The following is a 25,716-nucleotide window of genomic DNA, read 5'->3' as shown; positions in this document are numbered from 1 at the left end:
CATCTAATGCACGGCAGTCACACTGGAGCTTTACGGCAGCCATCCGCATCATAATCAACGAGCAGATCTTCTGTGCTGGAAAATCCGTCAAGGCCATATTAGGCTAGGTTAGTGTTAGGCCTAAGCCTTAAACATCCTTAGAAGGACTTATTTTCTGCCCTTGTTGCCTCTGACCGCCTGTAAGTCTGATAACCTATGAAAACGTGTAGTCCCATGCCTTCCCCCGCCATATTAGAAAAAGTTGAATATTTTTTCCTGAGACAAAGAAAAATACTGACAGGTAGTGACTCTAGCTCATGTGAGAACCTATTGACTCGCCTCAGGCCCAACTCACCTGGACTAATTTCTCTTTCGTGATCCCCCAAAAGGCCTTACTATTTCATGCATAGCAGCGCTCGCTACTGGACATGTGAGGCTAAAACATCTCTTGTCCTACACACAGACCCTCCCCATGGTCTAGTCACCCGTAAACCTGCATCCTATCCTTTAACAGTACTCCTCTTCCCTCCCAAAAAAGAAAACCTATGTTTTCATCATGCATGGGGTGTGGTCCAATTTATTTCAGTCTTCCCCCATCAAAAACATGTCAGAATAAGGAAACCTGAAAGTATAAATTAAGTGGACTTCAGAGGGCAGATCTTCATTTTGTTTCCAAGTGGTACGTGCAACTGCAGGGAAACAGGCAGGAGAGATGGAAAACTGATTACATTTCGGAAACAAGGAGCCATCTAACAGACTGCCCTGGAGCAGGAAACATCGGACATCAATTCTTAATTGGAGAAACAGTCAATAAAACCGGACTGGAAATCCTACATGATTAAAAGCAGAATTATTATGCTCTGTAATTTTCCAGCAACTGCACATTAATCACTGCCAGGGAAGAAGCGGATGCCTTCAAGGCAGGTCCAGTTGGGAATCATTGTTTAAGGCAGAAATAATATTCTGTCGCCCCCTCGCAAAAAATGAAATAAAACTGCAGGAGAAACAGATTTGAAATAGTCTCTACAAGAGGGGGGAGTATCAGCTTCTGTTTATCTAGATCTTCAAAAGAAGTCGCGCACACATGGATAACCTATTGGCTGGCTAATGCAAACAGCAGAATTGAGTGTACTCACCGCCCAGGTCTTTGTGAGCCGGAAGATGGGAGCACTTTGCAGGCCGGAGACAACGGACATGAGCGCGTGGATATTATTCAGGTCGTACAATTTCTGAGGAGGACAAAAGGTAAAATAGAGTTAAGTGTATGGATGTATAGATATTCTAGCTAACAGGATCTGCCATATAAATAAAGTTGCCTTACAGATCCACGTAATCAGAATATTGAATTTCCGATCCTGGGTTTACATATCATTGTCAGCAAAGACTTCAGTCAATTGGTTCAAAATAATGCAAACCAAGAACTACAACTCCCGGAATGAACTAAGTAGGCAAATGAGTGGCTGGGACTGGAAACATGCGGTGGTGAATACATGGATATGGGTGGCAATCTCACACGCAGGTCAGTAAACAAAGGACTGACAAATTAACCTTTCAAATAGCCACTGCAGTTATTCTTTACTGAACTCTGCACAAGCTACCCACATTATAGAAGGTTATAATTAGGGCTCCCGGTTTTATGGTATTTATTTTTTGGTCATTTCCGTCCACTTATCCACATTTATTTTTTGGCCATTTTATCTGTAATCAGCCATATTTATTTTGTGTTTTGCATATAAATGTAGTTGTAAAACTGTACATTTCCATATCTATTTCACGGATAGAAACGCACTCATACTTTGATGTCTGTCAAGTTTTAGCTATTTAAGTTGCCAAATGCTACACAATACATCCACTGGTAAATACTAGCATTATACCATAAATGTATGTTGTCATATGCCGTTATTTAAAGAAATGTCATCCTGTTTTTTAATTGCTGTCCATCTGCTCAGCTGCTGGCCTATAATTCACGAAAGACAGCACAGAGATTCACTTAAAAGAAGCACGATTTTATGTATCTATCCACTTTTAAAAATAAATGCAAACAGAAAACACATTGTTTTCGGTCTGACTTTATCTGTAATAATCGGTAATAATAGAAAACAGGGAGCCTTAGTTATAATTGAATAAATCCATATGTATCCTGCACGTACCAAGTCAGCCTTTTTAAAAATACACATTACACACAAAGCATTAGAGCACATAGAGAACCGGGAAGATCTTTTGAAAAGTAAATCCCTAAGAAAAGTGTAAAGGTTAATGGAAGGAGCATCAACTTCACAAAATAAAAGGTCAGCCATTCATGCTGTAGTCCTTGTTCTTTTTATTTTTCAGATGAGTAACACAAAATTCATGTTCCAACAAAAAAAGGTTGTTCAATCCAAAATCCAATCTGAGGATATATCACTCTCAAAGTCAATGATTTCTTACAGATGAATAATCAAACTAAAAAAACAGCCTTTAACTTCCTAAGAAAAGTGATAAGGAGTTTGGGAATATTATAACCCGAGGCGTCCTTGGGTATTTCTGAGTATGCTTTAAGTGCCCAAATGAGGGAAGCCATTCTCTTTAAACACGAAATTACAACAAACCACTGAAAGAAGAGAGTTGGCTAAAATTCCTTATAAGTAAGTGATCTATATAATTTTAGTTGGAAAAAGGACTTGGTTAAATCTAGACCTAAAAAGTGAATTATTGTCCATACGGCTTGTGTATCCCTCAATGTGCTTAGTCCCTCATCTCCCCCCAACAGTACGTAAATGACCACAAGGTCCATTATTCATTATTCTCAGGTCCAGCTGGCTTTTATAACCAGGTCAAGAACATTTTGGGTAGCAGAGGCATCAGAGAATCAAGCTAAACTTTATGGAAACATGCTACGGAGGCCAACTTGGTCAAATTCTTTTCACTCACAATGAAGTATTCAAGGGGGAAGATTTGTTATAGGGCTTAGATGCCAAGCAGATCGTGGTGACAGACAATGCCGAAAGGCCAGTTTTTGCACGGCCTTTGGTGAAATGAGGGGGGAAAAATGGAGAAAAAGAATCCCCTGGGATTAAAAAAAAATATTAAATGAACTACCAGGTGCGAAACAGGGAACTGGGATTGTTTCATAATGGTACTGTCACTATATGTGTCAAAGATGTAGGGAATTGCTCAATTCCTTAGTCATATCAAAATACCTAAAGCCTTGTCGCACGTTAACATTTTTAAAAAGTTTTCTGATTCCTGGCAGAGTTAGGTCTGGTGAACAGAACATGTAAAATGCTCTAGGTAGAAATTAAAGGTAACGTTTGGTAAGATTGTTAGGTGTGTGAACAAAGGATCACGGTCTCTCCTGCGATGAACAGGGACAGAGCTCATTGATTTTCCTGACTGAACTAAACGCCATGAAGAAGACTGTATTAAGATTAGGAATCCAATTTCACAGGTGGTCATAGTTTGAGTGACGCTTTGATAATCAGGCAAGAAACCAATTACAATCCTGCTGCATTAGCACACTGCTAAGGGCCAACTAGGTATGCTTCAAATTGGTGTTTTATTGCCTCAATAGATATCTGGAGAAATATCGCAGGAAAAACTCATACATTTTTCTAACAGGAAAATCAACAAAAAAGACTGATAAAGGTCACAATCCTTAAAAAAAAAATATAGGGGTCACTATTTTATATTGAGAAAGCACAACCAGAGTCTTTTTTTGCCCCACTGTGTAGAGAAGCCCACGTTTGACTAAGAACGGGTTAAGACGCCAGAGCTGCTGGTAAAAGGATTTTTTTTACATTACTAAACCAAAAAATTTAAAAAAACAATTATGTTTTGTGTAGTTCAATAAATAATAGGTGTCAATAACCCATCTCAAAAGTACTTAGTTTTGTGATATACAAATGATAAAATGCTTACACACTGCTGTAAGGGTCATCAGACCTCAGCGAGCAGTGGTCATCTCACAAAGTCACCTTGACCAATTAAACAAGTTACATACCTTTGGTAATGCCTTATCTGGTAGAGACTCTAGCCAAAGAAAACAAACCAAGAGTAGAGGGTCCAAGGGAAGTTTAAACACCAACACGGATAGATTCCTCACAAAACTATGGTTAGACACACAATTATCCACGGGTCTGCTGGGCTTCAAAAGAGGCACTAGAAAAGTCAAACAAAAGGCACAAGCAGAGGCTCTCAATTATACATATAAGGAGTCCTTTAATAAGGACGGAATCCCATCACCCAACAAAGTGGCATGCTTCATCATCTGGGATTTATCCTCTTGGCTGGAACACCTAGTGCAGCCCAGGGTTACAACCCCCTCACTGCGAGGGAGGAGCGTAGGGATGTTTTAGATACTACTCTAATAAAGGATCTACAAAAATCGAACAGATGTAAAGCACTAAAGTTGCTTGAGGGATGTGTGCAGTGCAAAAAGTTCAACTAAATGTGATGAGTGTTCTAAAGAACAAGTTACTTAACTTCGGGAACGCTTTTTCTGGTGGATACAGCATCTGCATGTGGATTCCTCGCCTTAAGAATATCCTCTGTGCCAGCATTCCGTGGAAATTTTTCCTAGCTCCCCGCGCCAACGAGGTCGTCACAATGCCACGGCTCCGCACGCGGCTCCGCATGACGTCACCGGAGCCACAAGAGGACCACGCCGGCATGATGACGTCAGTTCCACCCATTTTTTCCGTGCCACCAAAGCAAAACGGGCAGACCGACCATAAAGACAATGCATACATAGTACACAGTATTCACACAAATACACACAGTGCAAATTGAAATAAGAAAGCAAAGGAAGCTTACATTTCAAATAAGTCAACAATGGACAAATAGAGGTAATAAAGTCTTCAGTACACAAAATCATCAAAATCACCAATAACACCTTTTTAAGGTATAAAAGGGTGGACAACGGGGAGGTGGGTGGGTCAGTGAGGAATCAACAGGCAGATACTGTAAACACCACAAAAAGCATTACCGAAGGTAAGTAATTTGTTCTTCTGATGGATACATCTGCCTGTGGATTCCTCACCTTATGACTAGAATCCCACAGCAGTCCAACCCCCAGAGGAAGGTGTCCACCCTTCTATACCAAAATGTCTTGCAAAACAGAGCGCACAAAATGGCCGTCCCTCCTCACCTCGGAGTCCAAGCAGTAATGCTTCGCGAAAGTGTGGAGGAAGGCCCAAGTTGCGGCTTTACAGATGTCCAACACAGGTAGAATGAGCTCTAATGCCTACAGGAGGCTACTTACCAGCCAGGGAGTAGAATATCTTGATGCACAAGATGATCCACTTGGATAAAGTGTGCTTTTGCACTGCATTGCCCTTCATACAACCAGCATATCCAAAAACGAGCTGATTATCTTGCCGGAAGTCCTTTGTTCTATCCAAATAGCAGCTAATCGCCTTCTTTGGATCCAAACGATGTAGCCTCTCCTCCTCCTTGGAAGGGTGAGGGGGAGGATAGAAAGTAGGGAGGGTAATGGAATGTCGTAGATGGAAGGGAGTTACCACCTTAGGCAGAAAAGCAGCCCTGGTCCTGAGTACCATCCTTTCAGCATGTATGGTCAGAAAAGGAGGCTTTGAACTCAAAGCCTGGAGCTCACTCACCCTCCTAGCCGAAGTGCTAGCCACTAAAAAGACCGTTTTGAATGTCAGTAGTCTCAAAGGACAACTATACATAGGTTCAAACGAGGAACACATTAAAAGAGTCAACACCCGATTTAAATCCCACTGGGGCATAATAAAAGGAGTGGGCAGAAACATGTTCGTAAGCCCCTTAATGAACCTTAAGACTATTGGAGACTTAAAAAGAGAAGGCTGATCTGGCAAACAAAGAAATGCCGACAAAGCCGACAAATATCCTTTAACAGTAGCCACAGCACAACCCCGCTGAGCCAAATGAAGTGAAAAACAAAGAACATCAGAAAGATGCGCTTTCGAAGGATCAATAGATTTCTCTCCACACCATCTCACACATTTCGACCACCTGTAGTAGTAGATAGACTTAGTGGTATGTCACCTGGCAGATGAAATAACATCCACCACGTCAGGCGGGAGAGAAAAAGAATTCAGGTGGCCCCGTTCAATCTCCAAGCATGAAGGTGCAGGCTCTGGAGGTGGGGGTGTAGAACCTGCCCCTCCATCTGAGAGAGGAGGTCTGCCCTGAGAGGGAGACGGAGCGGAGGGTGCGACAAGAGGGGAAAGAGGGTCTGTGTACCACACCCTTCTTGGCCAATCCGGGGCGATCAATATAACTTGGGCCCGGTCTTGGCAAATCTTCCTCAGAACCCGAGGAGTCAAGGGTATGGGAGGAAACGCGTAAAGGAGTTCCAAGCTCCAACTCAACTGAAAGGCGTCCCCCAACGCTCCATGCCTCGGAATCTGGAGACTGCAGAATGACGGGTAGTGTGCGTTCGAGAGTGGAAAACCGGTCCACCCGAGGAGTTACCCACGTCTGGAAGATGTGCCAAACTACCTCTGGATGAAGCCTCCACTCGTGGTAGGAGGAGAACTGCCGGCTGAGACTGTTCACACGCACGTTCAACACCCCGGCCAGATGATTTGCCATCAAGCAAATCCGAAGTATATGAGCCCTGGACCAGAGCCGCAACGCCTCTCTGCAGTGACGGTACGACCCCACTCCTCCCTGTGGACATACCACATCGCGGCAGAGTTGTCCGTCAGGACTTGAACCGACTGACCACGGATGGAAGGGAGAAAGGCCTTGAGCGCCAAATGTCTCGCCCGCAATTCCAGAAGGTTGATGTGAAGCAACCTTTCCCCTGGAGACCAAAGACCCTTGATCTCCAGATCCCCCAGATGAGCAACCCACCCTAGGGTAGAGGCATCTGTTGTGACTGTGGCCACCGATAGAGGAAGATGAAAGGGCTTTCCTTGAGACAGGTTGCCCTCCAAGCTCCACCAAGACAGATCTGCTGCAGGTTCTCTGGAGATCCTGACTGACTCCCTGAGATCTGTGAAGTGAACAGACCGAGCAGGCGAAGCACCTTCAGAACTGGAACAACCGCTCCATTGTAAAACAGAGGAATCATTTCCTGAATGTCGAGAATCCTTTGCAGAAGCGGAAAAGCTTGAGACACAGTGGTATCCAGTACTGCCCCTATCAACAGGTTGCGCTGTGAGGGCACCAGGTGAGACTTGGGTACATTTATCCAAAAATCCAATTTGTACAACAGCTGGGTTGTAACCTGCAGATGATGACGCACCATCTCTGGAGACTCTGCCTTCAGAAGCCAGTCGTCCAGGTAGAGGAAAACCAGGATCCCCGACCGCCTGAGATGGGCAGCCACCACTGCAATCACCTTGGTGAAGACTCGAGGTGCTGTAGTAAGACCAAACGGAAGGACCGCAAATTGGTAATGTTGCGACCCAACCGTAAAACGGAGATACTTCCTAAGCGACTTCAGGATTGGGATGTGGAAATACGCATCCTGCAAGTCGATGGACACCATCCAGTCTTCTTGTTGCAGGGCCTAAAGAACCTGGCTAGAGTGAGCATCTTGAACCCCTCCTGCTTGAGAAACAGATTCAAGATTCTGAGGTCCAGGATAGGACGTAACCCGCCATCCTTCTTGGGAATCAGGAAATACCGGGAGTAGCAACCCTGACCACTTTCTTGCTCCGGAACCACCTCTATCGCACCTTTTTGTAACAGGGTAAGAACCACCTTTCGAAGGAGAAGCAAACGATCCTCCGTGCAAAACCCCTGACAAGAAGGGTAAGGAGGAGGGAATTCCCTGAAGGGAAATGCGTACCCATTTTCTACAAGATCTAAAACCCAAAGGTCCGATGTGATTAATTTCCAATCTTGTAGAAAGTAGGTAAGCTGATCTCCCACGGGACCCACATGATCCAGGATGGCGGATCTAGGGCTGCTTTCCTGCATTACCAGGAGGAGTTGGTGAGGTAGAGGAGGAGGAAGAGGGTTGACGTCCGGCTCCAGGAAGGCGAACTCTGCTTTTACCCCAGTAGCTCCTATACAAGGGATTCTGCTGCTGTCTGGACCCATGAAAGGAAGACTTCCCAAAGCCACGGTATCGTTTATTAGGTCTCGGCTAGTAACGCGCTGAAAGCGCGTTCTCGCCAGAGAACTATAGTCGGCGTCTCAGCAGTCTGAGAACGCCGAAGTGAGACAAGACCTGGCCGCGCGCAGCGTTTCCCCATAGGATAACGTTGCGCGCGCGGCCAGGTCTGGTCTCCACAGCATGCATGGCAGGCCGGATCGCGACGCGCGCCTCTCTGGAATGCAGGGGGAGTCTGCAGAGAGGCGCGCGGTGCGTGAGCTTGTTTTTTCACTCTAGCGCGCATTCCTTTCTCAGACCCGGTCTCTGTTTCGTCCTGCTGGAGCCCCCACGCCTATCCGGGGAGTAGATGCAGACGAGGGGCTGGCGACAGCCCCCCCCTCCTTCCCCCCCCTAGGCTTCAGGGATAAGAGAGAGGAAGGTTGCTGCTGTGCCCCACTACCAAAAGGCTGGAAGGATGCCCTCTTCTCAGGGACCCTTTATCCGTCGGAAAGTATCATGTCTTTCCTACGCAATTGCAGAGAGCGTTCATTTTCAGGAGAATAAAGCAAATCAACGAATGTAATAGTGTGCACGCCGGATGTGTGGAAGACTAGTTATTTTTCCTGCTGCTTCTGCTTAATTTGTGCCTCTGTTGTCCTGTTCTTGTTTTTGCCCCATTCTGCTGCCTTTTGTTTCCCCCTCTTGCCTTCTGTACCCCAGTAATCTCCCGCCTCTGCTCCCCTGCGAAGATTGAAATACTGCACCAGTTCTGGGAGATGTACGACTTTAGCAACCGGCTGAAGACTTTCACCACTCGCTGGCGTTTTTTTTTTCTCGCAGCTTGTTTATTTGTTGTTACACAAACTATCACTGCGCGATTACGGCGGGAAGTTATCGGTTGTGTTATTTGGAGACTGGAGTGAGTTTGTGTTTTGCTTCTTTGGATGCACCATAAATAAAGATAACAAAAAAAATGATTTTTCGATTACTTTCGATTCGATGATCTTGGCCTTCAAACCCTCAAATTAAGAGTAAACGGAACTCAACGGAGCTTTCACCTAGAATCTGTGCAGTAAAATAAAACGAGAGCAAGGTCAGAGAGTGGATGTATGTACGAGCCACGGCGAACTGCGTCACTCCAGGTACACCTTGCAGAAACAATGTGAATGTTTGTGGGGGAGGGGCGGGTGTGTAGTGAGCTCTGAGCCACAGGTCCTCTCCAACCCAATGATCAGTGCAGGGCTGTGACCAGCTGCGGATGGAACCAGTGCGTGTCTCAGGGTCCCTCTCATCTCACCCAGCCCGGTTTTTCTTGCAACCAGTGCATCACTAACTCCTAGCCCAGGGTAGCACAGTGCAGCCTGAAAATCCAAATCACATGAGCACTGCAATGAACCTTCTGTCAACTGAAATACCACAAACAAATCTACCACATATGCACAAAAACTAAGGATGTGCCAACCTTTGTTTTTACTTGTGCGCTTCTCATAATTCTCAAAAATGCATACGTCATCAAAGCTTTGAGGAGTTGCAAAGTTCCATGTGAGTTGACCATCCGCGTAAAATAAGAACTGACATGAGTTTTCGGTATATCAGTTTAATTTGTGCTGAGCACTCGGACACATACTGGTCGCGAGTTACCGGCATAAAGGAAAACATGGTAGGCGCTCGCATACAAAACACTCATGAGTTACCAGTACCAATCAGAGAAAAAAATGCACAAATATATCAGGAATATGGAAGTACTCCCCATTTCGCAATTAGAAAGCATCAGTCGGCCAGCTCTGAAGGAACGGGGAAGCCTCCACTGACGGACCGTGCACTGCAGATTGTCATTCATGATTGTACGCCTCGCCCACCACATGGACCCTCACTTTCAGGCACTGAAGCCACATTGCCAACTCACGCTGAAGAACCAAGCGAACTGTCCGTGTCAGACACGGGAGAGGGGCGCTTCTGTGAAAGTAGCGCCTGCATCTGGAATTTCCTTCCCAAGAACATCTAAACCCCTTCCAATCTAATGCTCTTCATAACAGGTCAACCTTCTCCTCCCCCTACCCCTCCACCCTCCAGATACAGGCGTCCATCATCATTTCTGCATAGTATGTAGCCTTCCAGTGATCAGTGCAATGCTGTGACATATCAACACAATAAGTGTAAGGACCATGTCCCGCCTCTCTGCACTGCTCCCAGGATACACTCAGAGGAAGCGAGACCCCGGCCAGGGACACGGGAAGCTCCGCAAGAGCTGTATGAACCTGACTGCTCTCCTGTCTCGTGCACCTACGTTGCCTGTCCCAGGAACACTCAAAGGAAATTCAATTATGCAAAGCCTGCAATCATGTTTGTTTTTTTGCACTTTTATATGAAGCGAACTTCAGCCCAAAGCATTGCGAGAACCAGACCAGTTACACGTTTTTAGGAAGGGGCTAGCACGTGATTAATCCAGAACCAATGGGCGTTGAGCCAAGACTGCAGGCCACCTCATCTTTCAAAGAGCGCAGAATGCCAGATTTCTCTTTGGCCACTCGGAGTTAAGGTTTCATTTAGCTGTGCCACTAACTCCAGATTCACGGGACTTTGTGGATGAGAATGGCGCTGTGAAAGTGTAATCACGTCCAGGCACAGGTGGAACCAGACAAGCAACCATGTTCAAGAAGTCCTGATCCCCAAAATTAGCGCTGGTGCTCACCACCAGCACCTGCACAAATTAAGCACTGTTTTACTGTCTGTAGACCCACATAGAACTTAACTAACCATGTCTGTGATCATTGTCTGAGAACTGGTTCTGGCTTTCACAGTACCCAGCTCGGTTTCTCTAGTGGTTTTCAGTAACAAAGTACCCCCCCCCACCTCCCCCCTTCGCTCCACTGACATACAAGCATTAGTGGGCTTCAACTTGAGGAAAAAAACAAGAACAATGTCGGGGAGGGAGTAGCCCAAAACAAGCCCTAGCCATAAACCATGGCAACAATATTTATACAGAAGCAAGGAAATGCAACGTTTTAACAACATATTATAACTAAAGCATATGCACGCCTGATAACCTTTGTGGAAAACGTATCTTTTCCAGATAAAATAATTTCAAGGAGGGCAGTTTGCATTCGATCCGAAGGTTTGGTGGAGTAGAACTGACTGTTAATTCACCTGCTTAGGATACCCAAGTAAGCAACAGGTAAAGAGGTTAAAACGGAAATGATTGCCATGCACTCACACTCGTTTTGAAAGCCGATACCTACACCACATGCAAGAGAAAATTAGCCTAGCTGTAAAAGATCTGTATTGCTGTTCACACTTGCATGTGTTTTTTTCTGTAAACATCGCATGAATTGCCCTCAATCAACGGCTGTCAACTTTCACAAAAAGACTAGAACCAAGTTGCCAACTTCCCAAATTATTTAATGTACATATCAAGCTACATTTGCTGTAGCTTTGTGTCTCTAGTTTCCTCTTGTAACGTATCGTTTGCTACCTCTTGTATTTTGTTTGCTCGATACATGCACAATTGTCACTATTGCCTTATGTAACGTAACGTTTGCTTTTGTAACATGCTCACTTGTAATTTTTCCTCATGTTTTACTACTTACTGTTCCTATTGTGAAGCCCTCTGCACCTTCGGGTAAAGTCCGCGCTATATAAAAACGCATAAAATAAATAATAAGTTATGGGGTGGACGTAGGACAGAAGGGTCAAAATTGTGTGAGGTCACTTCAGCTGGGTGAAACAAAGTTCATGTTCCCTGTTGTCTGTCCTGAGTCTAGGAGTGACTGTGACAATGGGGAACTGGCACACATTCTTAGATATGTTGCAGTGGGTCTATAGATGGCTTCATTGCCTCAGTTATACAATCTGCAGAATAAAGGGAGGATGGAGAGTCCTCAAAAAGGGGAGTATGGCGCCTGTCGGATAAACTTGCATGCACATATGATACGGCGAAAGTTGTGGGTGTTTCCTGTTATCTATGCTGTGTGTATGCAGTTGGGTCTTTTTTTTCTTCTTTTTTTTTCCTCATTCATAAATAAGCGTTGCGGGTTGAGTGGTGATGTAGGCGTTGCGAGCTGAGTGGTGATGTGGGCGTTGCAGGTTGAGTGGTGATGTAGGAGTTGCGGGTCGAGTGGTGCTGTACGCGGTGCGGATTGAGTGGTGCTGTAGGCATTGTGGGTTGAGTGGTGATGTAGGCGTTGCGGATAGAGTGGTGTTGTAGGTGTTGCGGGTTGAGTGGTGCTTTATACGGTGGAGATTGAGTGGTGCTATAGGCGTTGCGGGTTGAGTGGTGATGTAGGGGTTGAGTGGTGCTGTACGCGGTGGGGATTGAATGGTGCTGTACGCGGTGGGGATCGAGTGGTGCTGTACGCGGTGGGGATTGAGTGGTGATGTAGGCGCTTGGGGGGTTGAGCGGTGATGTAGGCGTTGGGGGTTGAGCGGTGCTGTACCCGGTGGGGATTGAGTGGTGATGTAGGCGTTTGGGGCTGAGTGGTGCTGTAGGCGGTGCACGTTTTCAGCAGGCACACTCTTCCAGCCGTCAGTGCACACTTTCACCAGGCACACACCACTATCTGTCATTGCACGCTTCACCAGACTTACACACCACCAGTTGTCAGTGCACGCTTTCACCGGGAACAAACACCACCAGCCGTCAGTGCACGCTTTCACCGGGCACAAACACCAGACGTCAGTGCACGCTTCCACCAGACACACACCACCAGACATTAGTGCACGCTTTCACCAGGCACACACACACACACCACCAGCCGTCAGTGCACGCTTCCACCAGGCGCACACACACCACCAGTCGGCAGTGCACACTTCCACCAGGAACACACACCACCAGCCATCAGTGTACAATTTCTACAGGCGCACACACCACCAGCCATCAGTGCACACATCATTTGTTATCTCATCCACAATTAACTATTGTAGCAATTACAGTATGGCGCACTTTACTTTTAAACATATTCATCTAAAGCGCAGCATGCCACCATTGCTACAAAAATAAATATAAATTTTTTGGCCTACAATTTATAGACTTTTGTTGCAGTTGGTGTTGGAGCCTGAAACTTAATTAACCCGAGACCTATTGCATTGTAAATGCTTGTATCCATAGCCTCTTGTCTGAGTCTGCAGACCCAAAGACCTTGCTGTTGCCTTACTGTCCTTAAATCTTTGCAGGACAGAGTCTGCCTTTTCACCAAAAAGCTTTGACCCATCAAATAGCAAATCAATAAGAGCAGCCTGCACGTCCGGAGAGAACCCAGAAGATCTTAACCATGCATGCCTCCTTGTCGCAATGGATGAAACAATTACTCTGGCAACAGAATCCGCTGTGTCCAGGCCAGACTGGATGACTTGGCGAGCCGCAGCCTGAGAGTCCACCAACACCTCACTCAGATTCCTCCTGTCCTTGTCAGACACTTAGAAAGAAGCTGTTTTGCAGAGTCCATTAGGGAATGAATATACCTGCCCAAGAGACAAGTGGCGTTGGTAGACTTCAGTGCCATACTGGCCAACAGAAAGACCTTTTTGTAGATTGCTCCAACTTCTTGGAATCCCTGTCTGCGGGAGCCTGCGAATTGGCCCTGTAGATTACTTCGAACAAAAAGCCTGCACCAACAGACTTTCAGGAGAGGGGTGAGAAGAAAGGAAAACCAAATCTCCAGGAGCAGGTCTATACCTTCTTGAGACTGACCTGGAAACCGCAGGAGCCGAAAGAGGGTTGCGCCACACATCGAGAATTGGCTCAGTCACTGCATCACTGAATGGCAAAAGTGGTTCAACCACCGAAGATGGAGAATGAAGCACCTCCGTGAGAAGATTAGGCTTCTACTCCGCCACAGGAAGCTGCAAATCCAAAAGTTCCACAGCCTTCCTCATAACCATATGATACGGAGCAACATCCTTCGAGGGAGAAGCCTTTTAAGAAGCAAAGTCCCACTTTGGAGAAGTGTCAAGCCCACTTGCCTCACCAAAGTCTTTAAAGACATCTTCTGTGTCATACACCTCTCCTTCCTCCCTCTCTTCAGCCTGGGACTGTTCCTCTTCCGATAACCTCTGCGTCTTTCTCCTCAAGCGTATCTTAGGTTGCGGCATCAGCGGCACCACACGCGGCATCAACGGCTCCGGGAGCAGCATCAACTGTTGATCCACTACCATAGCCGGCGCCGATCGAATCCGAGAAGCATCACGGTATGAAGCCGGGGACTGACCATACGGCGTTGACATCCTAGGAGCCGGAAAGGGCCAGGACGGCGTCGCTGGTATGAATGGCATAAAGGGGACCGGAGGATACGGATGAGGCACACCCAAATTATATGCCAAAGGACCCATGGGACCCTAAGGTGCTCCAGAGGGGTACAAGGCCCTGGTGAACACACCATACATCGCATTCCAAAAATGTGAGGGATTCGAACCCAGCATGGGAAACAGGGTATGAAGCCAGTTCGAGACCCGAATGAGATATCTCTGGAGTCGGAGCCGCTGGAGCCACAGGTGGAACAGCCGGAGCCGAAGGAACCTCATCATCAGCCAGATTCGACACACCTTCTGGAGTCGGTGAGAATCTCGGCGTCATCGCCTGCTCAGGAGTCCCCTTATGTTATGTTAAGCTTTTATAAAGCGCTGAGCAACAAGAGAATAGCACACACAGAACGCACAGAAGGCCTACAGAGAAGGGAAAAGAAATGTTTTAATGGCTTTCATAAAATGAAGATAATTAGTGAGCCCTCGAATGTGGGCCGGCAACAAATTCCAAAGAATGGCAGCTCTGTAAAGAAAAGAGCGGCCACCGGCGCAGACCCTTCTCACACGGGGGGATCACTACTTGGCATTGTCCCATGGATCGAAGCAATCGCGCGGGAGTGTAAGGTAGAAGAAGATCAGTCAGAATTTGCGGGGATGCCAATTTCAGAATAATATAAGCTATACACAGTGCCCTGAACTCGAATCACCTGGCCACAAGCAACCAGTGGAGGCGATGGATGGCACTAGTCACTGCACAGGTTCTACGCAGGCCCAGGAGGGTTCGTGTGGCCGCGTTATGGACTCTCTGTAGCCTCTGTATTTCAGACTTGTTAGCTCCCAAATACAAAGAGCAAGCATAATCAAGCCTAGACAAGATCAGGGCCTGAATAATGATCTGCCTAGACGTGGCATCAAAGGTGGCCAGGATAGGTTTAAGCACGCGCAGCAGACCAAAACAAGTTCCCGCAGCCTTTTTAGTCTGAGCCTGAAAATTAAGTGAAGTGTCCAACCAGACCCTCAGGTTCTTCACTACAAGCTTGGGGACAGGGGCAGTACCTAGACTCTTGGGCCACCATAGCTCGTTCCAGCGATCACGGTTCCCTCCCACCAACAACACCTCCGACTTGTTGGCTCATACTCCTTCCTTATATGAAGGAGAATGAGCTGGAGTCGCCTGAGGAGACACTCTAGGAGAAATCAAGTCCTTTTCTCGACGTTGAGCAGGGGAAGGCGACCTCAACACCACAGACTTCGAGGATCGGCGCCAAAATCATGTCTCCTCTTCTTCTTATGCTTCCTCTTGGAGTCATGCAACGTCGAAGACTTGCACCTTGACCTTTTCCGACCCCTTTTTAGGTCGAGGTAATATCCTGTCTGCCGAAGGCAGACCGGAAGTCTGAGATTTATTGTCAGTAAGAGGGCTGCTTTATCCCTCCCTCTTTTTGGCTCTCCCTCCATTGGCTGGCTTCCTAAACGGAGGCCAGCCATTGGAGGAGAGAGCCGTCCCTCCGAATAGGCTCCGTGTTTTTCGGATTTGGGGGCCTAAGTTTTGCTGTTCTTTAGACAGTGACGTCGGTCACTCAAAACAGCAAAACACGTCCCCGAATCCGAAAATTTTCAGAGTTGCCGGTCGCCATTTTCCTGTTTGTTGAAGATGAGGTAGGTCGCCTGCTCCCGCTGTCCTCGTTCCCGCCCCCTCCCGCTGTTCGCTGCTCCGTGTTTGTTTGTTTCACCTACAATCCTTTGATCCTGTGGTCAGAGGTTCGAATCCTCAACAATGGCTGAAGCGCCTTTTGTTTTCCCCGTCTCCCTTTGTGTAAGTTTGTTTCACCTACAGTCCTCGCGCCTTTTGTTTTCCCCGTCTTCCTTCGTGTAAGTTTGTTTCACCTACAGTCCTTTGCATCCGTGGTCAGAGTGAAGTCGATGAGGGAGTCCGATGAGTGAGTCATGGCCATGAGCGATAGCAGGAGGTGCCCGAGGACTAAAGACAGACGCCGCGAGCAGGACCCCACAGCTGCTGCTTTTTGTTGGAGCGCTTACCTGACGGGCTGACGTTACCTGGTGAGTGGTGTTGCTATTAGTTTCATAAGTACCAGTGGCGTTAGTAGTTCACATACCCGGTTACAGCGGGAGACGCGCGTTTTTTGAAGCCATGAATAGCTTTCATTTATCTGCCTCTCGTCTAAAATTGCCTCAGTTTCGATGTTAGTCTATATACGATTGTAAACTTTCCTTTTGTTCTTACCTAGTTCCTGTTTCTAAATGTTGACATGTACCGTCGCCCCAGCGCTGCGAATACTAGTGCCTCGAGTAATAATAGATAAGCCAACAATCGGTACTGAGGTACCTAGGTCATAGTGGACTAGGTCTGGGATGTTGATGCTAATGCCCCGTGTACGAATGAGATTAATATACTGGGAAAACGTTTTCTTGGTCTTTGTGAATATCAGTGATGGGTAGACCTGTGGTTGCAGTTAAATATAGCGCGAATCTGGTCCAGTGCATTTTACAAGAGCAACGGATTGCATTCCACAATTTTTTTTGTATGCACTGGGATATTAGACTATAAACGCACGATGAGCCGGTGCCCGACTCTCACCTGGTTCCCCAGTTCCAAAGTCGGCAGCTCTGACCTTTAAGCCAAATAACCAGTCCCAGTTTTACACTGAGTGTGAAATGCTAAACTAATACTGGAAGTGGTGTCTTCGCGTAATGCGATTACTACTGGTACAGATGTCTTTGATACAATCAGTGCTGGGTTCTCGTTTACAGTGCCCTATACCGACACACACTGGCATGTTAGGACAGATGCCGCGACAATGCGAGTGCCAGTACTATCCTAGGGCACTGGGCTGCAGTTCAGATGTATTAATGTGGCTTTTGGAGTATCGCCTATTGCACGGGAGCGTTGGTGTTGTGGTTAAGATGAAGCAGTCAGCACAGGTGCGGAGTACTAGTAAAACGACAGTGGTAGTGTGTATATAGAACTGCACTTGACTTAAACAGGAGTTAGGGCAGATTAACTCTTGCGCTGTCACGTCTCTAGGTACTGGTCATTGCTACACTTTTCAATCAGCGAGTAGTGTACAGCTGTTTTCTGTTAATAGTCTCCTTGGTTCCCGTCCACCTCTCCCTCCATTTTCGACATCTGAAACAGGCATTCCAACTTCAGTGGTATTTAAGTGCATCGGGCCTTTTGTCTCCACTTGCAACCAAGTCACTGCTGTTAGTGACGTACGTGAAAACTGATGCCCCACCTTCGCGCCTTTCGTTTTCCCCGTCTTCCTTTGTGTAAGTTTGTCTCACCTACAGTCCTCTGATCCCGTGGTCAGAGGTTCGAATCCTGGTTGTTGAACTGGGTACAAGTCCAAATAAGTTGAGTAACAAACATCCTTTTTGTGTCAATAATATTGCCAAGAGATAGGGCGAGCATGCACTTCACAGATACACGTCACTCCTGGCCTTCGCACCGTTTCACAGTTACACCGAGTCCATGAACTCCTCCAGCGACTGGACTCCTGCTCCTCAGGGAATCTGTGAATACCACCTCACCCGCTTGTGCAAATGAAAACAAGGTATGTATGCCACGTAAAACGAGGTAAATTGTATTTCAGTAGGTTGGCTGGAAAGAACGAGGGGAGCACTGTCAAAGCTGGCGACGTTGGAGCTGGTGAACACAGTTCGCAGCGGCTCAACAAACTTGTGAATATGCGCCCAAAAAAAGTGACACAGAGTAATGTAACTGGTGCTCATGTAAGGCACTCCGAGATCTGAGGGTCGAGTTTGCGCTATGTGAAACTGCAAAAATGTTGATGTGTCTAATTTTTTGCTTGGATGTCCGCTTAGTCAGGGAAGCTTTGTGAAACGACCGGGACTCAAGTTTGTCATTTGACAGTGTGTGTGTATTGCAGCCTCTCTGCTTTTCCAGGTTTCTTGCAGCTCTGTGACTAGACGCACAGTTGGCATCTTGCAGACATCTGTTCTTTTGTCACCAGCCTGAGACAAACAGCAGCAGGCGGGGTTAAAGGTTGACTTCCTGTACTCCAGAGCAAAACTATCATTAGCAGCTGCTTCCCAGCTACCTGCCAGAGTGATTTATGGTTTCTGGAGGAGAAAGGGACTCAAGGAATCCTTGGAGTCCGAATACTTCTCTTCTACAGGTGCGTTAAAACGAGGAATCGCATGGGGCTGACGGTACTTCGTGCGCTCGAATTAAAGTGCACAGACTCTATTCATTGTACGACTTTGCATAGCAAAGCTTAATTGGAACAGATGTTTAAGAAAGAATTTATTTTGGGTGCTTCACTTTCGCATTGCTGACCACAATTATGTCACTATACATTTCACTTGCTTTGCTTGTGCAATATTGTGTGCGCCTATATGTTTCATCATTATGACAGGCCCGAAGAGTTCTGCATATCTTTACCATTATCAGGTGCCTTTTTAGACCAGGAAGAGTCAATTCGCAGTGCTTAACGGTAAAGTGGCGCTTAACTGTCTGGCTTTGGGCGCCCTTTGTCCTGAGTGTCTCCTGCTGGGACGGTGCCTTTGTGACTTGCTCTCTCAAAACATCACTACCTCACTCTCTATCTCACTACCTCACTCTCTATTTCACTACCTCACAACTTCACTCTCTCTCTCTAACTCACTACCTCCCTCTATCTCACTACCTCACTCTCTCTTTCTATCTCACTAACTCACTTTCACTCTCTCTTTCACTACCTCACTCTCTATCTCTATCTCACAACCTCACTCTCTGTTTCTATCTCACTACCTCAGAACATCCCTCTCCCTCACTACCTCGGTCTCTCACTACCTCACTCTCTATCTACCTCACTCTCTCTCTCACTACCTCACTCTCTATCTACCTCACTCTCTCTCACTACCTCACTCTCTCTCTGCTAATGCAATAGGTCTCGCATATGCAAGCAATTAAGCTATTGCCAATATAAAGGACAATGCCATTTATTTAGGGATACAAAAAAATAAAAAAATAATAAGCAATACCAATAGCTCTACCTATAATATTGCCGAGACCATTGCATTGGTCATGTAAAGCTTGGCTTCTCGCTCCTTCAACGCCTTAGGATTCATCTTCCTCTCTGAAGAACATCCCTTGACGTCGTGGTCTGAAGATAAACACCAAAGGCAATTTTCATGCTGGTCAGTAATTGACAATTGTCCACCGCACTCCCTGGAAGGCTTAAAACCCAACTTCTTCGGGCAGACATGTCGAAAGGGATACATACGAAATTACAAAGTATCCAGACGAAGTATGGAAAGTCCCAGAAAAATTTTTTATCGTCGACAGCGCGGAAAAAAGGGAACTTACATCATCACGCTGACGTGGTCTTCTCATGGCTCCGGTGAAGTAATACGGAGCCGCATGCGGAGCCATGGCATTGTGACTATCTCATCGGCGCGGGGAGCTAGGAAAAACTTCTGCGGAATGCTGGCACAGGGGGGTATTCATAAGGTGAGGAATCCACAGGCAGATGTATCCATCAGAAACTAACTACCAGGAGAAAAAATAGACTTTATCAGTTAACTCTTGGTGTCCGGGTTAAAAACACTGCAAGTGCAGTTTTGAAAAAATTTATTGCATCTGTCCAATAAACAAGTCAAAACCTGTTGAATTTTTTGCACTGCACCCATCATTCAAGCAACTTTAGTGCTTTACATCTGTTTTGGATTTTTGTAGATCCTTTAATAGAGTAGTATCTAAAACATCCCTGCGCTCCTCCCTCACAGTGAGTGAGTTGTAGCCCTTGGCTACACTAGGTGTTCCAGCCAAGAGGAGAAATCCCAGATGAGGACACATGCCACTTCAGTGGGTGATGGGATTAAGTCCTTATTAAAGGACTCCTATGCATGATTAAGAGCCTCTGCTTGTGCCTTTTGTTTTACTTATCTGGTGCTTCCTTTCTAACCCGGCAGACCTGTGGATAATTGTGTGTCTAAGCTGACACTATCCAGCCACAAATTCCTTAGCTTAGAATTATCCACAGGCATAAGACTAGATCCGGAAATGTTTATTGAACAGTACTCCTGTGAGTCGGTAGGTAGCGTCATTTGGCTCTGCGAGGCATCATTGGCTGGGCAGGAAGTGACGTGAGCAGTGCCTACAGAGATGCCATCCCAGCACGCTGACATCAGTTACTTTTCACAGCTCTCCAAACCAGTAGCGCAAAACCACTAAGTACACTGGACCAGGTCGAAGAGAAGCCACTGATGTTGCGCGCACTGCAACTTCCTGTCCCACTACAGAGCCCGCATATGCCATGGGGCATGTGTCACAAGCAGGACGCAGGAGGCCATGAGGCCTAGCAGCTTCAGTCAGTCTAATCAAAATCCAGGATAGAGGCTGAAATATTGGTATAGCCTGAATATCCTAGACTCACCCTTCGGGAGGATGGGCCAAGACTGCACCATGTCCAGAACAGCTCAGATGAAAAGGAGCATCCGAGAGGGTGTCAGGGGAAACTTCGGCATGTTGAACCCCAGTGAATGCACGAGATTGGGCGTAGTCAGGAGGCAAAAGACCTGACATAAGGGAGTGTGCACCCAATTCTATTATCTTCCACCTGCTGTAAATTGGTGGTGGTGGTGGTGGTGGTGGTGGTGTGTGTGTGTGTGTGTGTGTGTGCGTGCGCGCACACACACAGCAAGATTAGACAACCATTTGCAATGCAATAGGTCTTGTATATGCGAGAATTTAAGATATTAGTATTGAAAATGACAATGCCTTTTATTAACACATAAATAAAAGGCATTGTCATTTACAATGCCATTAGCTCAAACTCTTGTAAATGAGAGACCTATTGCATTTTAAAGAAGCTGCCATTGTCCCGAGCAGTTTGGGAAGTTAAAGTGTGCATGGCGCGCTGAATGTTGCAGAAAAGCATGTTGTGCCTGCACTAGATGAAACTCATTAAAGAAAATAGTGCTTACAGACTAAATACGATGTACCGTGTAACAAACAAAGTAAAAGGGCCAGTCATAATGGGAGGTTACAAATGTAGACAATGCAGTACGGAGGAGGGACAAACAATCCTATTAACGAATTATAAGCCAGCATTTAGGAAGAGCAATGACAAGCTAATTACAATGGGCAGAGAGTGGGCAGGGCTTTTAGTCCATATTCTAATACAGCATGCCTCCCAGCGCATGAGCTGCCCAGGCTCGATCTAAAAACAGTGAGACGGCGTAGGATTCTATGATCCTTAACATCCATAGGTCGACATGTTTCAGGCGTGTAGCTGCTCGTTAGAGTCAGTCGGCTTTCTTCAGCACCTACATTGTTTTTTACCCTGAGTGATATGGTTGATTTTCAGCCTATTTAAATGCATTCATATTCATTTTAAGAAGCATGCACGCATAATACAGACCATGCTACTAAGACCTTTTCCGGAATGGTCACGGCTGAGAAGAGAAAAAGCATCAGGAGAAATCTTCAATAGACATTACTTATTAGGACGTCTCATTATTTCTGCCACCATTTACCTCCTAAAGCGCAGTATAGCATGCCACATATCAGTGAAATACCCCTCATTGAGCAAGGTGGTAGATGTTTACAAACATTTAAAAACACTCACATAACGAGACTCATGGGAGTGAACTTATAAAACGTACACAACATACACACAAAGATACAGTCTACCTACATGGCTTAACTAGGGTTTACAGGGGAGGACGGTCCCTGTAGTCCCACACTGGAAGAAAAATGAGGTAAAATATCTTAAGTTGGAATGCGGTCCTGGCTGATATTAAGGACTTGGGGAGGAGATCACACTTACTTCGTCACGGGAGTACGTCCGCGGTATTGACCTGTGGGTCTCCCTGCTTTCCTGAATGTTATTGACCTCACATCAGTCCAATTAAGTAGTAACAGCATATCCCGTGATTACGTTTCTGTCACAGGATTTTGCAGAAGCCTTGTGGTTCTCTGCGCTTCGTAAGTGTATTTCAATCAGCGTTATCGTACTTGCCAATATCATGGTTGTCAGCAAAATGCCTTTACAAGCTTGCTTGTCTGTACTGGGCTGTCGCAAGTTTTTACGCATGAGCCTGTAGCGCATCGCCATTATTACACGTGTCTCAGGCGCTGGTTAGTAGGGATAATGGAAAATGTACCTCCTATTTCAGAAAATGTGGACTCTGTTCTCTCATTGTGAGTAGTGGAATTTCGTTGTTCAAGCCATTGATGTGTGTGGATAATTTATACATTTATTTTCGTTCTTTATCATATAGGATTTTCTATAGATTCCTAGTCTCTGTTACTTGCTCCAAAAAAATCCATTTGCTGTGTATTTTGCGGATAGAAAATGGTCAGCCTTTTTAGTGGAATTGTCTCTACGGCGTATGGTGCTGCTCCTATGTTCACTGATTCTGGTGCTTACTTTTCTAGTAGTCATGCCTACGTATTTCAGATTGCAAGGACAACTGAGATACTACTTGTTTAGTAGTGCAGATTGTGTGTTTTTTTAGTTGCCATGGAGTCTGAAAGCCTAGGTCGATTTCTTTTGTCACTGTCGTGAGATGACATACGCTACACTGTCCACATGGAAATTGTCCTGTGACTTGAGGAAGTCCTAGTGCTGTATGTATGGTGTTTACAGGTCTTTGGTTCAGCTTGGGTCTTGTGTGCACTAGGGTCTCACATATGCTTTTTGCTCTTTTGTGGGAAAACAGGGAGAGATCCCACTGTCTCATGCCAGTATTGAGTATCTGCCAATTTTGTCCGATTATTTTCTTGATATGATTAGATGCCACATTGTATGTGGTAACCCATACTAATGGTGTGCCTGTTTTTTGGCATGTCTTAGTTTCCAGCAATGTATCCAGATTTTGATTCCTTGCTCTTCTTTTTGTTCTTTGGTTTATACCTTCCCAGTAGTTTCAAGCCATTATTTTCTTTACTAGTATGTGGGCCTGGTAATTGAAATCTTTGGTTTGACTACAATTCCTCCGGAGAAACTGGAAACTGTCAAATCTCAGATTGGTTTTTGCAGTGGGTTTATAAAAAGTGTCTGTTTGAAGACTCCTTTCTTTGTGATAAATGGTTACATCAAGGAATGTTATTGTGTTCTTGTACAGGCTATATGTGAATTTTAAATTCCTATCCTGATTATTAAGCCACGGGACAAAGGTTAATGCTGTGGTCATGTCTCCTTTCTATACCACAAAGGCATCATCTATGTAGCGTTTCCACACGGAAATTACTGCACGGTAAGGGTTTCTGTCATGTAAAATGCAATTAATTTCTAGATGCTATACATACAACCCTGCAACACTTGGAGCAGAAGTACTCCCCATCAATGTTTCATGTGTTTGGGGTACAATGTTCCCTCAAATTTAAAAACATTTTTGGTTAAAGAAATTCTGTCACAATCCAAAACGAATTCTCTAGGTATCATGTAATTCCAATCTTCTCTCTCTCTAAGATTTGTCTTATTACTCAGAGTATGTCATTTTGGGGGAGACCTGTGTATAGACTTTCTACGTACAGTAGATGAGTAAGTTTTTCTAACTGTCGTATTCTAAGTCTTTGAATGAAACAATACATCTTTTGTGTCTTATGCATGTTTCTGATTTTTGAAGAATTGATTTAAGGAAGAAATCACAAAATTGTAACAGTGGCTCCGAGAGTGAGCCAATCCCTGAGACTAACGGCTGTCCTGGTGGTGTGTGTCGATTTTTGTGAATTTTGGGGTGCGTGTAAAAGTAAGGGGTTCTAGATTGGTGTTTAAGAAGTCCCCCTCCTGTTTGCTGATCCAGCCTTCACATTCGGATTCTGCAATCAGTTGCAATTTCAACTTTCAATGTTTGTGTGGGGTCATGTTCCATAATCATAATTCAGCCCATCACTCAGTAATCTCTGGCATTCTGTTCTATATGCAGTAGTGGTTTGTGACACAATCCTTCTTTGTTAGATGGTTTGATTATACTATCTGTATCATTCTCCAGTTCGGTCTGTGAAACATGTTCGATGTTGCTTAGATTCTGAAATATTCTCTCTCTATTAGGGTCCAGTTTCCCAACTTCAGAGTATACTGCTTTTTCGAAAGGCAGTATTTCTACTGGAGTAGTGTGGGTTGGGGGGCTAGTATGTTGATGTTTTCCGCAACCCTGTGGTGGTAGTGTCTTCTGGGCAATGTTGGTCTCCAAAGAGTGAGACGACAGCATGGGGTGAGTCCACCTTCAAAAGCCATTCGTCCCGATAAGGGGAAGACTGGCACCCCTGAGCTCCTCAGATGAGCTGCAACCTCCTCCACCATCTTGGTGAACACCCGAGGGGCCAAAGAGGAGCATTTCCTGGTGAAGAAGGGATAGGTGGCCCTCCATAAGCCTGCTGTAAGTAGGTACCATGGAGGGAGGGGTGGCATGAAGGGAGGGGTAGCTATGAAAGGAGGGTAGCCTCGAAGGGGATGGAGTAGCCCCTTCAGACAATCTGCAAAACCCACCAATCCAATGTTATGGAAGGCCAGTGGGCAGGTGATGGTGAATCCAGACTTTCACTGGATGCCCGTTATGATAAACGGGCAGACAAAGGATTTAGAGGCTGCGGCTGCTGGGGGCTGGGGTGGACTGACCTAACTACTATCTACTGAACCATAGGGCGGGGTAGGTACCGCATCCACAGCCATGCAGAAGCTGAAACGCTTGTTCACCGCAGTGAATGGGCAAATAAGGACGAGGCTGCACGCTCCTTCCATGGCCGTGAAAAGCAGATTGAGGGTGACAAGTGGCCATGGAAAGGCCCAAGGACCTGGTTGTAGCCTCGCTGTCCTAATAACGCTCCAGCGCCGAATCCACCTCGTCGGAGATGGAAGCCATCAAAGTACATGTCGGTGAGTAATATCTGGACTTTCCCAGAAAAGCCAGTATTCCCTCAGCCAGGCATGTTGCCGCAGTACAGCTGTCGACAGAACCACTCTGCCTAGTGAGTCGGTATCTAGGCCACATATAATGGTGAACTTAGATGCATGTGCCGTATCCGGAGTACAGAATGTCTTGAACATTCTGTACTCAGGATATGGGCATTAAGCTCCACCCATGTTCCGCCCATATTTACAATTGGTTTCTCTTCCTGTCCTTTGTAAAAGATAGCTTTTGATTTGTCAATAGCCTTAGTAGTCCCTCCTTAGTACCTTCCTATCTCCTGTTACCTCTCATAAGGACAGCCCCTCTTACATGGATCCTTATTCTCTAGCTTTCATTAGCAGTTAGGGATAACTATTTACTTAATTATGGTCTTGCAGAATCAGGCACAACATGCTGGGCGAGCGCATAGCAATGGCGGACACTTCTTTTATATCCAGCCCGACAGCACTGCCTCTTTAATGCAGCACTTTAGCGTGGAGTCCACCCCTTCTCCTCTTCTTGGATTTAAGATAAGTATATTTTTTTCAAGTAGCCCAGCATCCCAAGCTTCAGCAGTGGCGGCCGCACACACCACTCACAGGACGTTGTCTGAGCAATGGTGG

At 45.9% G+C, this 25,716-nt stretch overlaps 1 protein-coding gene across 11 annotated transcripts in view; it reads right to left on the bottom strand.

Moving 5' to 3' along the window:
- The window catches only part of RALGPS2 (Ral GEF with PH domain and SH3 binding motif 2), an 890,309-nt gene that overhangs the window by 390,389 nt on the left and 474,204 nt on the right, over positions 1-25,716 (bottom strand). For all 11 annotated transcript variants that reach the window (XM_078642169.1, XM_078642158.1, XM_078642140.1 and 8 more), the window contains one exon: positions 1,116-1,208. In XM_078642169.1, the coding sequence (XP_078498295.1) occupies positions 1,116-1,208 (93 nt within the window). The remainder of the gene's footprint in view (positions 1-1,115; positions 1,209-25,716) is intronic.

Source organism: Lissotriton helveticus, chromosome 1_1 (assembly GCF_964261635.1).
Source record: "Lissotriton helveticus chromosome 1_1, aLisHel1.1, whole genome shotgun sequence".
Classification (NCBI taxonomy): Eukaryota; Metazoa; Chordata; class Amphibia; order Caudata; family Salamandridae; genus Lissotriton; species Lissotriton helveticus.
The sequence above is the reverse complement of the archived record's forward strand: the minus strand, read 5'-3'. Positions and strand labels throughout refer to the sequence as shown.